General features: G+C 44.9%; 1 protein-coding gene across 3 annotated transcripts in view; it reads right to left on the bottom strand.

Moving 5' to 3' along the window:
- The window catches only part of LOC107397087 (plexin-B1), a 215833-nt gene that overhangs the window by 75010 nt on the left and 127233 nt on the right, over positions 1-13590 (bottom strand). For all 3 annotated transcript variants that reach the window (XR_011520067.1, XM_070549100.1, XM_070549101.1), the window contains exons 15-16: positions 8024-8190; positions 7624-7775 (exon numbers count right to left, since the gene is read on the bottom strand). Coding sequence is in view for 2 of the 3 variants with exons in the window: in XM_070549100.1 (XP_070405201.1) it covers positions 7624-7775; positions 8024-8190 (319 nt within the window). In the remaining variant the exon portion in view is untranslated. The remainder of the gene's footprint in view (positions 1-7623; positions 7776-8023; positions 8191-13590) is intronic.

Here is a 13590-nt window from a genome sequence, read left to right as displayed (position 1 = left end):
AACGTTTTCGTTACCTGTTTTGTTGCTACGTTTCGCCGGCGACTGCAGGCTTCCTCAGGCATCGTCGGAGAGGGGAGAGCGGGCAGTAGAGGGCGACAACGTCCTCTGCTGCCCGTGGATAAACGGAGAAGGAAGTGACGCGCCACCATCAGCGTCAGCCCGAGGAAGCCTGCAGCCGCCGGCGAAGCGTAGCGACAAAACAGGTAACGAAACCGTTTCTGTGTTTTTAAAAAAGAACAACAGCATGGAATTAGTTAAACAGTACATGAGTGATTATGGGCTTTGTGATGCATGGCAATCTCTTCATCCTAACCGTAGAGAATATACTTTTTTTCCACACACGTCCACCTCTCTCATTCACGTTTTGATTACTTTCTAGTCAGCAGCTCATTGTTGGCTGACATTTCAGACACTGAGATACACCCCATAGTTGTCAGCGGCCATGCTCCTGTTTCTTTAACTCTGGTAAACAAGAAGACAATCCCACCAAGCAAAAACTGGAGGTTTAATACATCACTGCTTAAAGATGAAGGTTTTATAGAAATTTTTAAAAAGGAGTGGGCTTTATATTTAGAACATAATGACCTGCCTGGAACATCAGCATCTGTTCTCTGGGAGGCAGGAAAGGCAGTGATGAGAGGTAAAATAATCTCTTTCTCATCACATAAGAAAAAAAAAACTGAAAACAAACGTATTCAGGAGTTAGAAGAAATCATTAAGTCTTTAGAGGCATCCACAGAAGAAGAGTTAATGAGCAAATTACGTAAAGCTAAATTAGAACTTCATGGAATTATTGACAAAAAGACAATTTTTAGCACAAAGACTACGAATAGAAAACTTTGAACATAGTAATAAATCAGGTAAACTTTTAGCTAGCCAGTTAAAAATGAATAAAGAGAAAACTACCATATCTGCTGTTAAAGACTGAACCGGGAATATAGTTTATGACCCTGAAAGAATAAACAACACTTTCAGAGACTTTTACCAAACTTTGTACTCACCACAGATAAACCCATCAAATAACGAGATCAATGAGTTCCTTGACAGGATAACACTTCCTAAATTATCAGACAACCAAGTTACAGTCCTGGACTCACCACTAACATCAGCAGAGCTCCAGGAAGCCCTTAAATCAATGACTAATAGGAAAGCTCCTGGTCCAGACGGGTTCCCAGTAGAATTCTACAAAGAATTCTGGATCATTATCGCCCAATTTCTCTTATTAATGTTGATCTCAAAATAATTTGTAAAGCCCTGGCAAAAAGATTAGAGAAGGTAACCCCCTTCATAATACACCGTGACCAAACTGGTTTCATCAAGGGTAGACAGTCATCCACTAACTCACGTAGATTACTTAATTTGATAGATTTTTATAGTAGAAACACAGAAACTAGTATATTATCTCTAGATGCAGAAAAGAGTTAACTGGAAGTTCTTATTTGCAACTTTACATAAATTTGGGTTTGGGAACTTCTTCATAAACATGCTACAAACATTATACAGTTCACCAACAGCACGTGTCAGGACGAACGACCAAATATCAGCTAGCTTCTGTCTTCAGAGGGGGACCAGGCAGGGATGCCCACTCTCCCCCTCACTGTTTGCTATTTTTATTGAAATACTAGCAGCAGCAATTAGGCAAACAACAGGTATTAAAGGGATAAAGTGTAAGAAAATAGAACATAAGATCAGTCTTTATGCAGACGATGTTTTACTCTTTCTCCGGAATTCTCAATCTTCTCTCTCTCATTCAATAGAACTTATAAACTCTTTTTCAAAAGTTTCAGATTACTCTATAAACTGGTTAAAATCCACAGTTCTACCAATTAATTTCTCTTTTGTCAATTTACTTAATACACAATTGGAGTCAGGGAATATCACATACCTGGGAATTAATGTCTCTCCCAAGTTAGCAGATCTAACCAAACTAAACTACATCCCACTTTTAAAGAAAGTGGAAGATGATCTTGCAAGATGGAAATCCTTACCGATATCACTCATGGGGAGGGTTGCTACAATTAAAATGATGGTCTTACCCAGAATAAATTACTTATTTTCAATGATCCCAAACAAACCACCAGCTGACTGGTTTAGATCTCTGGACTCCTCAATTACCAAATTCCTTTGGCAGGATAAACCTCCACAAATTAGCTTAAAAACGCTTCAGAAGACCAAAGACAGAGGAGGACTGGATCTACCCAACTTTTATTATTATTTCTTAGCCAACAGGCTGCAATATATACCAAGATGGTTGCAAGATAACCCACTAGATGAGTCTTGGTTAGACATAGAACAGACACTTTGCAATACGATAGAGCTATCAGACTAACCATTTATTAGCTCAAGCATAAGAAAACATGAAGAATACAAAAGTATTAGTATCGGCACCTCTCTGACAGCATGGTGGGAGTATCTTCAAATGACAGAGTCTTCACTAGTACCATGCAGACGCACACCTATCTGGAATAATCCTGATATTTTGCAAAAGAATAAAATGGTGAACCTTCCAGATTGGAAAAATAAAGGAATCCTATACCTGGAACACATATATGAAGGATTGGACTTCATCCCATTTAATAGAATAGTCTCCCAATTTGGAATAGATAAGAATAGCTTTTTAGAATACCACCAAATTAAATCTGTAGTCAAACAAAAATTTAAGCTCAATAAAATAGAATTACAAACACCACCAAGGGTATTAGACTTCTATAATCTCAAACCCCACAAACTACTGTCTAAAGTATATAAGACACTGTCCAAAATAGACGACAGAATAGCAATCCCTATTGAAAAATGGGAGGTGGATCTATCAGTCAGCTTTGACCAGAACTTCTGGTCCCAAACTTGTTTAAAAACTTTTAAAATGATCAGACACTCCAATTTACAATTAATTGAGTACAAAATTCTACACAGAGTACACTATACAGGTCATCGGATGTTCAAGATGGGGTTTGTGTCATCTGACACCTGTACACACTGCACAAACAACATTCCTGACAATTACATTCATGCACTGTGGTCCTGTCCACCTGTCCAGGAATTTTGGGGTAGAGTATGTGAAGACCTGTCAAAGTCTCTGAAATGTCATATCCCAACCACCCCCTCTCTTTGTTTACTGGGAAACCTGAACGATGTCCCGATTGAAACATCTTTGGTTCACGTGGTTCTGACTGCCATATGCATCGCTAAGAAAACTACCATCTTGAATTGGAAAAATAGAGAAACTCACTGCATTAACCAGTATAGAAATCTTTTGTTAGATCATATTACACTTGATTTAGCCTCTGCTTCCACTTCAAATCAATCTCTCTGGGCTCCTTTGATCGGTTCCATTACATAGCGATGATGGGGGACCATTGACGTTGTCCGGCGGGATGATGTGGGTGGGGGGTCTGAGTTTAGAGTATCCGGATGTTCCCTGGAGTGGGTTCACTGGGGGTGTCTGGGACTGGGGGGCCGGTAACCCCCTCTGGAGGTGCTTGGGTTGCCTCGGGGGGTGGACTACTGGCGGTTGTGAGTGGGGCAGCTGCATTGCGTCTGGGTGGAGGCCTGGGGGCTCGGGGTGTGGGGGTGGCCAGCCCCGTGTGGGGATCTGGGCGGGGCTTTGGGGGTCGGGTCCTGATATGTATGCTGCCGGGAAGAAGGCAGGAACACGCAGCAGTGCCTGGCCCGGGTTCAGGGGCCTCAGGTAGACCTTGGCTCCTCTGCTGTCCCATCACAGGGGAGGGGGAGGTCCAGGAGGGGGAGGACCCAACCTTACCTGGATGTCCTATGTCTTATATATTCTGGAAGTTGCGCAAATGCAAGGATGGGCATAGATCTTCTGATGGGGTGGGGCTGGGTTGGTGCCCTCGGACTCTGTGAGGCTCTGTAATGCTGCTGCTTTGGGCCCTGGCAGGATGGGCTGGGGTCTCCACGCCCTGGGTGGCAATTTGACAACAGAGGTGCCTATTGGGGCCAGTGGGGGAGCTGGCTCCCTGGAGGGCTAAGCCCAACCAGCCGTTTCTTCCCATCCCCGCATATTTCTCTCCTCCTGCTCCCTCACATCATCACACAAACATGCACATAGAATCTTGGGGGGGGGGGGGGGAATGGACACATATGACCTTGGGGGGTGGGCAAGTCAGGGAGTGCGGGTATGGACCCCATTTCCGCATTCCTGTGGCAATCTGCCCCCCAATTGTATTTGCAACTTATAACTTCCACCGACGACATTCCACTCAAACACACACTTAGGGCCTTGGGAGTGAGCACATTCAATGGCAGTTGGCAGGGGGATTTCTCAGCTTCCTCCCGAGTGCCAGTGCCCACTTCCAATTTTAAACCGCACTTAGACACCGAGGGTGCAAGTGGGGTGGTGTGGTGGCATCAGCTGGCATAGGCCAGACAATGCCCGCACTGCCCGCTCCCCACAGCCATGGAATACACCTCATCGACACACAACACTATATTGGAGCAGGCGGAGGGAGACTAGGGGTCTTAGCACACCTCTGTTGTTGCTTGGCTTCATGGGGCTGGAGGCTAGGAGGGAGATCTGGCCGTCTGGTTGGAGTCTGGGGTGGTGGGTTGCTGTGCTCAGTGTTGGGTGGGGGAGCCTGCTCATCAGCACCCCAGCAGAAAGGGTCAAACTCTGGGAACCGGTGATGGTTGTACCCAATGTGCAGCATTACCGGGACCAGAGTGAATAGGGTGTGTATGTGGAGCATGAGTGGGTGTCCGGCGTGCATTCATGTAAGTCTTGAGTTGTATGTGTATGTGTGAGCATGAGGGAGGGAGTGTGTGACTGTGTTTTAAGTATCAGGCGTGACATTAAAAGCAGACACTTTGATGCTCCACCTTAGAATAAATCTGTAAGGCTTGTCAACAGCATTCAGACATCAATTCTGTTTGCTTCACAGCCAGACAGGACACGGATTGTGAAAAAAAAGAGAAGAGTCCGAAAAAAGTGTTCGCCTCTGATCAGCTGTCTACAATCATGAAAAAATTCCTGCTCCCAGCCTATTTCATAGTAAACACACACCTATCTAATTTGCCTGGTGAACATTGGTTAGCTGGAGCAAGAGGGCATCGGGACATTTTTCGATCCTTATGGATTTTCACCAGAGTTTGAATATCATCCCAAAACCATCCTCCATTTTCTAAAAGAACAGTGCTCGGAAATACATTATCAGGATGCGCAGCTGCAGAGCCTGACATTTATTTACCGTATTTAGCCGAATAAATAAATGCAAGGATTTTTTTTAAATGATCAATTATGCAAACGGGGTGGGGGTCGTCTTTTAATCGCTGACTAAGCGTTTACATATATATGTCATATCTTTATAATTCACAGGGGTCTGGGGTCAGTACACAACTGCAACAGCAGAGGTCGTGGTGAGGTCATTGAAATAGAGAAGAAAAATACTGGGGAGGAATCTGGAGTTAAGCGGATCTAAAATTAGGCAAGTTAACCAACAGCTGCGGCAGAGTTACGACGCTAACTTCTAAATGATGGTTGTCAACGCAGCAGAAGCAACTAACAACTGCCACACAGCCAGAAAATACGGCGTTGCGGAGTGTAACGTCCGAAGCTGGCACGTCCAGAAAGACTGTCTGAGAAATGCTAACAACGAGAGAAAAGCTTTTCGTGGTCCTCAATGCGGCTGTTTCCAAGAAATTGACAGGCGGGTGTGTGAGTTTGTTACTGAGAAACGTAACGAAGGTCTGCCCATTACAAGAGCCATCATCCAGCTCAAAGCCTTGAACATTGCCAAGGAGTTAAACATACCGACCACCGAATTTAAAGCCAGCACCGGCTGGTGCATAAGGATGATGCGCCGGAGCGGCCTCGCACTGCCGCAGGTGAGAAGTCTTATCGTGAAGTCAACTGGAAATGAAAAGAATCAGATCACCGTCATGTTGGCGTGCCTGGCAGACGGGACTAAGTTGGCCCTGTGTGCGATTTTAAAACGCAAAACTGTGCTGAAAGAGCCAATGCCAGCTGGCATTATTGTGAGAGCCCAGGAGAAAGGCTGGATGGAGAGCGAACTTGTGGTCGATTGGCTGAAAGTGGTGTGGGGAACGCGACGCGGCACGCTCAGAAAAAAGAGAAACATGCTGATTATGGATGTGTTCTGCGGACACCTGACTGATGCTGTCAAAACTCCTGGTGAGGAAGATGAACGGCGACCTGGTCATCATACCGGGCGGGATGACAAGCCAGCTGCAGGTGCTGGATGTGGTGGTTAACAAGCCTTTCAAGGACAACCTGCGCAGGAGGTACACAGAGTGACTCCTGTTCGGTGATCACGCTCTCACACCGTCTGGAAAAATTCACAAACCGACTGTACATCGGCTTTGTGAATGGATCCTCCAGGCATGGGATGCAGTAACAGCAGAGAGCATCATCAACAGCTTTAAAAAGTGCTGCATATCCAACGCATTGGATGGCAGTGAGGATGACATTCTGTGGGAGGAGGCGGGACCGCAGCGTGAGAGTGACAGTGACTCCGAGCAGAGCGAAGCAGAGGACATCTGTGAGTAAATGCCTCATGCAGACTTTTGAAATGACTTTTGATTTGACATGTTAAGAGAAGTTCTTACAGTTTGACTACAGTGGGGTTTTTTTGTTCAGTACCCGGTTTGTGTAAAGCACTTTGAGTTGGATTTTACTGGTCTGATTAAGTGCTATATAAATAACATTTGATTGATTGATTGATTTTCTGACAGAACCCCAAAAGCCTCATAAGATTTTTGTGACTGCATTAATAGGTAAATATTAAAGTAGTCTGTATTTACAGTATTATTGTATTTACCAACAATTTTCAAATATTAAATATTTTCTTTAAAAAGTGAATTTTACCTTTTTCTTGGATCATCTTATAAAAGGGGTCTTCCTATATTCGGGTGAATACGGTATTTATTTATTTATTTATTTTATTTAACCTTTATTTAACCAGGATAGAGACCCAATGAGGTTAAGAACCTTTTTTAAGAGGGTGTCCTGGCCAAGAGGCAGCAAAAAATACATGGCACATGCGCTCTGCCTGAATCAGTGTGTGTGTGTGTGTGTGTGTGTGTGTGTGTGTGTGTGTGTGTGTGTAAGTTCAGAGAGAGCAGCGGCAGGCTCGTCTGTCTCGTCTCTGCATGTATATTTGATCGGTAAACAGGTAAATTCAGAGATTTTGACCATAAACATGATGAAATCACACAGAAAACTAATGTAAAGAGCAGTAAGTGGACACATTGACGTTATATTAAATCATCATTACTATTTTACTTGTCACGATGACGAGGGAGGTGGTGCCTCCTCTGACCATCCATAACAGGTGATGTGTGCTTGCTGGTAGTTTAGAGATTGAATGTTGAAGATATGGCTGGTTATTGGGGGGGTGGCGGATGTGTTGGTTGACTGGGTGGGAGGTTTTATTTATTGTTGATTGTATTGATGTGGATTCCATTTTACGGGACTGGGTACTTGGTGAATATGTAAATGTGTAGTTGGATGAGGTCTGTGAATAAAGTGAATGATGATTTCTCTCTCCTGGTGAGTCTCACGGAGGCTCTGATGGGTGCTGTGTTTTACGTGAAGTGTGGCAAACCTAGACTTCAGCGATAACATGAGGGGATAAATGTGTGCCGTACCTAGAGGAGATCTCATACAGGTCTGGGAGGACATTACAGGACACCCCCGCTACTGACACAGAGTGGAGGATGTCTTCAACCTTCTGTCCCAGGTTGGAGCCTGAAATAGTCACCAAGGTGCCTCCTGCCAGGAGTCCAGACAGGGGCTCAATCTAAAGACAACATGGAACAGATGTTCAGTGAAAATTAAACCAATAAAAGCTCTTATGTGAACACTGGCATTCCTACTACAGAGATGTATTCACTTCAGCTTGAGCTCATTGTCTTTAACGAGGGGATTGGGGGGGGGGGGCTATAAGAATGATTAAACCATGAATTTGTTAACACAAAAACAAATACAGGGGTGGAGATAGGGTCTAAGTTGTGACCTACAGTGATGAGATCAAAGCAGAGTACTTACAGAGTGTATGACAGGGGCAGGGCATGTCTGCTGAACCTGCTCCCTGCAGGAGTCTGAGTACAAGCAGCTGGCCTGCAGACCACCACACCACACACAGCTGTACTTCTGGTCAGCTGTGTGGCAGCGGCTGCAGTCAGATCGGCCCACAGAGCAGTTGTACAAGGTCACTGATGGCAGATAGATAGATGGGTTATTATTATCAATGAGAGCATAATCAACCGTTGGAGTCAGATAGCAGTTAAAAAGAAACAAAAATTCATAAAAAGAAACACTTTAAACCCGTCTCATGTCCTCCTTCCCAACCCCGTGCCTTCCACTGCCTATTTCACACGTTCACACATTTTTTTCTGTGGTTGATTTGAAGCTGACAGTCTACAGCGTGAGGGACAGAACTGGTCTCGAGCACATTTGTATGGTCCTTACACACATGCGCGCGCGCACACACACACATGCACACACAGCACACACACACACACACACGACAAAATATAAAATAATAAGAGCTAAAATGAAAATTGTAATATAAAAAAGTTATATAGATATTAAAATTATGTAGATCATAAATATATGGTTATATATACACACACATATATATATATATATATATATATATATATATATGTGTGTGTGTGTGTGTGTGTGTGTGCATGTGTGTGTGTGTGTGTGCGCGTGTATGTGCATGTGTGTGTGTGTACACACTGCTCACAAGAATTAAAGGAACACTTTTTTATTGGGCCTGGCATGAAATCAATTAAACCTGTCTGATAATTTCCTGGTGGATTAAGCAGCTGAGGGCATTGTTGATCACTTTCAGCTCTATCGGTGTTCATGGACGTAACGACAGGTGCACTAAAGTGGCAACAATTACAAAACCCTCAAAACTGGACTGGTTTAACATGTAGAGGTCATTTCAAGTTTCTCCCTCTTGATCTTTGTCGGCTGGTTTTCCACTCGTGCTAGTTTCGGCTCCCTACTGGCAGTATGAGGCGATTCCTTAACCCTGCAGAAGTTGCACAGGTTGTCCAACTTCTCCAGGATGGCACATCCACACGTGATGCAGCAAGAAGGTTTAATGTGTCTCCCAACACAATCTCCAGAACATGGAGGAGATTTCAGGAGACTGGCGGTTATTCTCGGAGAGCTGGACAGGGCCATAGAAGGTCCACAACCCATCAGCAGGACTGATACCTGCTCCTTTGTGCAAGGGGGAACAGGCTGAGCACTGCTCGTGCCCTTCAGAATGACCTCCAGAGGGCTACATGTGTGTGGGGCTACATGTTTCTGGCCACACACACCAGGGGGCACACTCTAGACCTTGTTTTTACCCTGAATCTAAATGCTGACAGTGTTTGTCCTGAGGACGTTTATATTTCAGATCACCATTGCATTTTCTTCAACTTGTCAGTTTCTGCGTCCCCACCTCCTGCACGCCTTATGGTTAGTTCTCGTTTTCTTAATGAGAGCACAGCTAGCAATTTTTCTGCTGCTTTTGATCCACCCTGTTGTTCTGATAACGACCCAGATTCCTTAACTTCTCAGTTTAACGAGCACTGCCTCTCCATTCTGGACAACATCTGTCCTGTCAGAACCAGATCAGTTCCTGCAGTGAACCCTACTCCCTGGTTTAATGACAGCCTTCGCAGCCTGAAGCGCCAGTGCAGGAAAATTGAGCACTTGTGGAAGAAAACCCATCTCCACGTCCATCTGCTGCATCTAAAGGATCTTCTGACATCCTTTAACTCTGCAGTCAGAGACGCCAGGGTTTCCTATTTCTCCAACCTGGTGTCCCAGAGCAAAGGGAACCCCAAGGTGCTGTTTAACACCATCAGCAGCATCGTCTCTCCTGCCTCTCCTACAGCCTCCATCCACTCTGTTGCAGACTGTGAGAACTTTCTGTCTTTCTTTGTGGACAAAGTCAATAAGGTTAGATCTAGCATCTCTCCTTCAGCCTTATCGCCGCCTCTCCCGACTCCAACCAGGCCCATCATCCTAGATAGCTTTGCTCCTGTTTCTTTGCCTGAGTTAACCAAACTAGTTAACTCTATGAAGACCTCTGCATGCCCCCTCCACATCTTACCCTCATCTTTGTTTAAAAGTGCTTTTCAGTCCATCGGTCCCAGCGTGCTCTCTATAATTAATGCTTCTCTGGTTTCTGGTCAGGTCCCTGCTTACTTTAAGAACGCTGTAATCCACCCGCTTCTTAAAAAACCGAGTCTCGACCCCTCTCTCCATAGCAGCTTCAGATCATCCCTAAACTTCCGTTCATCTCCAAGATCTTGGAAAAGGTTGTGGCTAAACAACTCACAGCTGCTCTTGATGAACATAACATCTATGATAGCTTCCAGTCAGGTTTTTGTAGAGCTCATTCTACTGAAACAGCTCTTCTTAGGGTCTCTAATGACCTTCTGACTCACAGTGATGCAGGGGACTGTTCTGTTCTGGTCCTGCTGGACCTGACTGCAGCCTTTGACACTGTTGACCATCACCTGCTACTGGAGAGGCTGAGAGACTGGGTAGGCCTATCAGGATCTGCTCTGGAGTGGTTCTCCTCTTATCTCTCTGAGCGCTCCTTTTCTGTGGCCGTCTCCAAGTTTAGGTCCTCCACCACCTTCCTTACCCATGGTGTCCCACAAGGTTCTGTGCTGGGGCCTCTACTCTTCCTCCTCTATCTGCTTCCTCTTCAGCACATCCTGAGCTCCTTCAAAGGAATCTCCTACCATCTTTATGCAGATGACATCCAGCTGTACATCTCCTTTAAGCCCCATGAGATGTCTAAGCTGCAGCTGTTACACACCTGCTTAGACTCTATCAAAGCCTGGATGGTGGGAACTTTCTACAGCTGAATGAAGATAAGACTGAGATCCTCATCTGTGCCCCAGACAAGCTGGTTCCCAAAGTCAGAGACTCTCTTGGTCAGCTTGCTTCCCACACCAAACCTTCTGTCAGGAATCTTGGTGTGACCTTTGACCCAGCTCTCACCCTGGATTCTCATGTCAGTTCTCTTGTTGGCTCTTCCTTCTTCCATCTCAGGAACGTTGCTAAGCTGAGTCCCATTCTGTCCCGCTCTGAACTTGAGACAGTTCTCCACACCTTCATCTCCTCACGCTTAGACTACTGTGACTCTCTTTTCACGTTTCTGAGCAGAACCTCCCTGAACCGTCTACAGGTGGTTCAGAACGCCTGTGCTCGGCTTCTGACCAAGTCCTCCAAACACACCCACATCACCCCGCTTCTCCTCCAGCTTCACTGGCTGCCAGTCAACTTCAGGGTTCATTTCAAGATCCTGGTTCTGGTCTTTAGGGCCTTACATGGACAAGCACCATCTAACATTGGTGATCTTCTTAGTCCCTACACCCCCAGCAGGTCCCTGAGGTCCAGTGATCAAAGCCTACTGGTTGTGCAGCACCAGGCTAAAGGTCAAAGGTGACAGATCATCTGCTGCTGTGGCCCCCAGACTCTGGACCTCTCTCCTCCTGAGCCTGAGATCAGTGGACTCAGTGGTCTCCTTTAAAAAGCAGCTGAAGACTCACTTGTTCAAGCTGGCTTTTGTATGACCTTCTTCACCTCTCTCTCTCTTTATTCTGCTCTCCCCACCTATTCCACCTTCCTCAGGATCCACTGGTTTCCCTCTTTCCTGTTCACTCTCCCTCTTTCTTAACATTTTTTCTTTTAAATCGCCATTGCTTATTCTTGCTCATTTTAAATATATTTTTAAACATTTTCTAAGTGCTTTTTTATATTTTTACAATTTTTTAAATTTTTTGTTTTTGTGAAGCGCCTCGTGATTTTTATCTTGAGAGGCGCTATAGAAATGATATTTTCTTCTTCTTCACAGTTGAGAGCTAGAGTGTATCAAATGTCCCCACAGGCATTATTTAATTATGTATTTAAAAATTAATGTAAAATTATTTTACTTTCATCTACAGGTGGCCATATCGTATATTTCTTATCCAGAGAAAATAAAATCTATTATGTTAAACTAAATGTATGATGATGTAATTACATCTACTGAAGATCACATGGCTCATGCACCGTGGCGTTATTAGTTATCAGGGCAAACATGGCTGGAGTCTAACAGTGTTGGCTCATATCAGCGATTATACTGTAATGACTCAGAGTCTCTGGTTGCTCTTTTATCAGTATTATTTTCGGGCTTCTGTCGCCGTAACCCACGCCTTACAAACTCTTCACTTTTTCAACGGTATCGCTTGTAACGGAGTATTTACTAGCATAGCAAACCAGAGCGAAAAAACTGGAACAACATTTCTCACCCGATGACCTCGCCTTCGAAATAAAACGGTAACCCTATAGTTTACTATTCAAACCCTTACAATATGTTTGAGGTCATTTGGCCACTCTGGCATTCCGTAGATGCACGGTGGCGCAGTGGTTAGCACTGTTGCCTCGCAGCACGAAGGTTGCAGGTTCGAAACTCAGCTGCAGCCTTTCTGCGTGGAGTTGCGTGTTCTCCCCATGCATGCGTGGGTTTCCTCCGGGTACTCTGGTTTCCCCCACAGATCACAAAATGCCCTGTAGGTTATAAACTGTACGTTGCTTTGGATAAAAGCGTCTGCTAAATAAATAAACACAAACATAAACAACCCCACTTCCCCCCACAGCCCTCTGTGTCTATATATTACTATATTAAATATCACTGTATTATTATCATTACTTGGTAAAGCACGTTAGCCTCTTCTCTTATCTTGTAACAAAATAAATAAATAAATAATTTTTCTGACAACTACGGAGTCCGTGTCGCGGATCGTCTCTGATCTCTGCTGCTGCTGCCCGGTGGCACCGGGAACTTTACAAAAGTGGAAGGTAGGCCATTTTGAACATTTATGCGTGTGCAGCGCTGAAAGCTCCAGACAGAATAATTTTTGGCCTTAACACCAGTTTATGAAAGCAGTCGGACAAACGAGAGGCACCTGGCTGCAGCTGGGAAAACGCTCCGTGTCCTCACTACTCTGTAAACAATCACCAACAACGTGTGTCTTAAAGTAACAGAAACGCTCTAGAACCATCCTAAACAATTCTGTGGGTTATTACATGTCTCTGAGGCGAGTGACTGTCTAAGCATCATATGTGTTACTATCACTAAGCAGCGAGGTGTGTTGAAGCTGTCATCAGCTGATCGGGAGCTAGGGGAAGATGCTTAAGCGCATGAGGAGCAGCGAGGAACGAGAACGTTGTGTTCAGGCTGGAGATCACACCAGATTCACTGTTGCAGGCGTGAACCTGCAGGTCTGCAGCCGTCCCCTTCTTCACGTGACAGCGGGACTTCCCATGTAAGGAAGGTCCACTCACCTGTTCACCACTCAGGCAGCAGATCATTAATTCCTCGTCACGATCATTTATCTTCCCATCACCCTCCAGAACCAACTATGGATTGTGCCTGAAGGTCCCACCCAGGCTATGACCTATCAAGAAGGATGTTGTGGTCCACAGTATCAACAGCTGCAGTGAGACGGAGCGTCATCGGGACAGATGTTTTGCCTGAATCTGTATTTAGACGAATATCCTTTAATACTTTAACAAGTGCAGTCTCAGCGCTGTGGTGTTCTCTA

Source organism: Nothobranchius furzeri, chromosome 3, assembly GCF_043380555.1.
Source record: "Nothobranchius furzeri strain GRZ-AD chromosome 3, NfurGRZ-RIMD1, whole genome shotgun sequence".
NCBI classification, from domain to species: domain Eukaryota; kingdom Metazoa; phylum Chordata; class Actinopteri; order Cyprinodontiformes; family Nothobranchiidae; genus Nothobranchius; species Nothobranchius furzeri.
Note: the sequence above shows the minus strand (reverse complement) of the source record. Positions and strands in the feature narration are given on the sequence as shown.